This window comes from Nicotiana tabacum, chromosome 1 (genome assembly GCF_000715075.1).
Source record: "Nicotiana tabacum cultivar K326 chromosome 1, ASM71507v2, whole genome shotgun sequence".
Classification (NCBI taxonomy): Eukaryota; Viridiplantae; Streptophyta; class Magnoliopsida; order Solanales; family Solanaceae; genus Nicotiana; species Nicotiana tabacum.
Genome location: NC_134080.1, coordinates 35990950 through 35994113, shown reverse-complemented (window position 1 = coordinate 35994113; position 3164 = coordinate 35990950). Strand labels below are relative to the sequence as shown.

General features: G+C 31.3%; 1 protein-coding gene across 1 annotated transcript; it reads left to right on the top strand.

Moving 5' to 3' along the window:
• The first annotated feature begins 351 nt into the window (after window positions 1-351).
• On the top strand, window positions 352-861 carry LOC107795818 (agamous-like MADS-box protein AGL61). Its single transcript, XM_016618527.1, has one exon. It carries the CDS (start codon window positions 352-354, stop codon window positions 859-861), a length of 510 nt encoding a protein of 169 aa, XP_016474013.1.
• Window positions 862-3164: the final 2303 nt, after the last annotated feature.

The window sequence follows — 3164 nt, the reverse complement described above, 5'->3', positions numbered from 1 at the left end:
TTAAATTTTAAATCTGACCCGAGTTAATTTGAACTCCAAGTTTTTGATGAATTTCTAAACACATTAAATTATTTTCCTATTTGAGTTAAATTTCAAAGATTCTGATACTTAGTTTCTAATCACAAATTGGTAAATTTTAGTAAGCATGATAAAATATTTATTTCTTTAACTTAAAAGTTTAGATTTCTTTGATTACTTTCATTTATAATATTTGGCTAAAAATTTATTATGACGAAGCCTTGATGTATATAAATAGCCATGATATCTTATTTCTCATAAGTGTCATTTCTTAAAGAAAACTATTCATCAATAAGCTTAATATTATACTCCTTCCTTATAATTTTATTAGCAATGGACGGTAAGAAGACTAGAGGACGACAAAAGATTCCAATGAAAAAGATAGAAAGTGAAGATGACCGCTATGCGACATTTTCAAAGCGCCGTTCAGGTCTATATAAAAAGGCCAGCGAACTTGTTAAGCTATGCAATGTTGATGTTGGAATTGTACTCTTTTCCCCTACCGGTAAGCCTTTCTCATTTTTTCATCCTACGTCTGAAGCGATTATTGATCGCTTTTTAAATCCTAATATGCAATTAAGTGAAAGCACTAGCCTAGTTGCGACTCATGCACGAAACAAGGTGAATCAACTCAACAATAGGAAGAAAGTGTTTGACAACATAAAAGAAGTTGCAAGTGCTCAGTCTCTTATGCTTGACAACATGAAAGAAAACGGCCAAAGATACTGGTGGGAGTCAATTGAGCAGTTTAATGCCGATGAAGTAACAAAGTTTGAAGCTTGGTTGAGTACAACTGTTTTTAACATGAATAATCGTTTGGAGCAGTTGGAAAATGAGGCTTAATCTTCGTCTTCTTCATAGGCTTCTCTAGAAAATACAGATAATTAATGCATCCGATGCTTAGTTTCTTTTGATGATGCTATAAATTGTATTCTACTAAGATTTCCATTATTAATTTATGATAGTTTTACTTTTACTATATGTTTTCTCCGTTGTGAATTAGGTTTTATTAATTTTGTAATCAGACATAATTTATAATCTTATAAATATCACAATCAAAATATAACCTGGCTAAAGGTTTCATTCGCTTTTTTATGTATTAATGTAGACATAGATCTATAATCGGAAAAAAGTATTTAAATGTGTTTTGCTTGTGAAAAAAAAAAAGAGAATTTAGATCTGGAGACAAGAAGAAAAATGCAGTTGTGAAAAAATAAATTGTACATTATCTTATACTAGTACTTTAAGCATTCCAATAAGCAGTGGCGGATTTAAGATTTTAGTCATGGTTGTTTGCCAAAAAAAAAAAAAAAAAAAAAAATCCCAAACGAAGAGGAAAAATTAGTTTAGTTGTGGGTGCTCATTCAATGTTTATCTAAATTTTTTGGTAGTAGCTTACGTAAATCTACTAAATTTGGTCAAAGGTAATGCGTGCTTACACACCCATACTACTGTACGTAGATCCACCGCTGCCAATTATAAGGCATTTTAATATGCAATGTAATTAAAAGGAATAGCACATATATATGAGTTCATCCAAAATTTTCATGCCTAAAAAATCTTTGTTTCTTCTTGATCTTGAAGGACCGTGCATTCTTCCTTCTGAAAGTAATTAAGAATGAAACCTTTGATCTGTGTTGTTTAAGTTCTATGTATTGGTGATATATAAATATTTACAAAATTAGATCATTTAAAAAGGTAATTACAGATAACTCTATATATAATAACATTAATATATAATCTATAATTAATGACAATATAAAAATAATTACTTTTTTTTTTTGGTCACAACTTGTAGACTGAAAAACTAGGTGGCAGGTAGGCTAAATTGATAGTGGTAATATTTTTCTTCGTATGAGCACATGTCGTGTTGACAAGTTTAAGAGAAGAAAGGGATTGGTATGGCGATAGCTTTTGCAAAGAGGGTAATCCCATTATTTTATGTTTTATTTTATAAAATACTGGATTAATATGAGCTTAAATGGAGCGACATGGATACCGAGGATTCATATAGCGATCCCAACTTGCTTGAGATTAAAGCAGAATCTTTGTTGCTATTGGTCACCACGTTAGGAGGAACATGATACTCTAATGGATCAGCTCCAACTCCAAATACTATGTTGAGTTTGATCATAGTTGAAAATAATTACATTTGCATCGTTCTAGAGGTGAAGTTGTGAAAGAAAAATGTATTCTTCATCCCCACCCCCACGGTATAATCAGTTTTTCAACTTTCATTTTGCTATTGAAAGCTTTTTATTTCATTTCCCATAAATGTATTACTTAGAGACACAAAATGTGCAACTATGTAGTAGAACCTCTCGAGTCATTGTCGACAAATCAAGTCTGATTGTGGACTTATAAGGGCCTGGAAAAACTACTCCACATACATCGGTTAAATATCGAATGAAATTTTAAAAGAGCAGTGGCAAATATAGATCATTGTCAGCCCTCAACAACTAGGGCGGAGGCAGAAGTCGAGCTATGGGTTCAGCCGAACTCAGTAGCTTTTGCTCGTTAAGAAATTTATTAAATATGTACAAATATTAAATTTAGAACTCAATCATTAGCACTTAATTATAGTCGTTCTAAAATCCAGAACCCTTAATATTAAAATTTTGGTTCCACCTCCACTCAACAAGCTGTTGAGAGTGCTTTTTTCTCAATAAAAGTCTAAAATATTTAGCATGAAAAAGAAAGACTAGAAAATAATATTCTAAAAATAAACAAGTCTAATTGAATAAATTCGTACTTATGAAAAAAAAAAATACAATGTAGAATTTGTACTACCACGACCCACACAATTTGTTGTTCAAGAAAACAATAAACAAACTAATCAAGCTGCACAGTAAGGATTCACGAACACAGGCAGCGTCAGAATTTCAAGCTTATTGATTCAGGATTTTAATCGTTTGATGTTATTGGGTTCTGTACATATTCAATGAAAATTTTAAAATAAATATAAGATTCGAACAAAAGTTATTGGGTTCGGCCGAACCTGTTCCTGACACTCTAGCTCCCGCCCTATCTGCGAAGGTCAACAGAAAACATATACTCCCTAAGAAAAGAAATCCTTTAACACATATAGTATAAGAAGATGATACAATTGACAATTAAATGTGCTTTTTTCTTTTCAAATATAACTT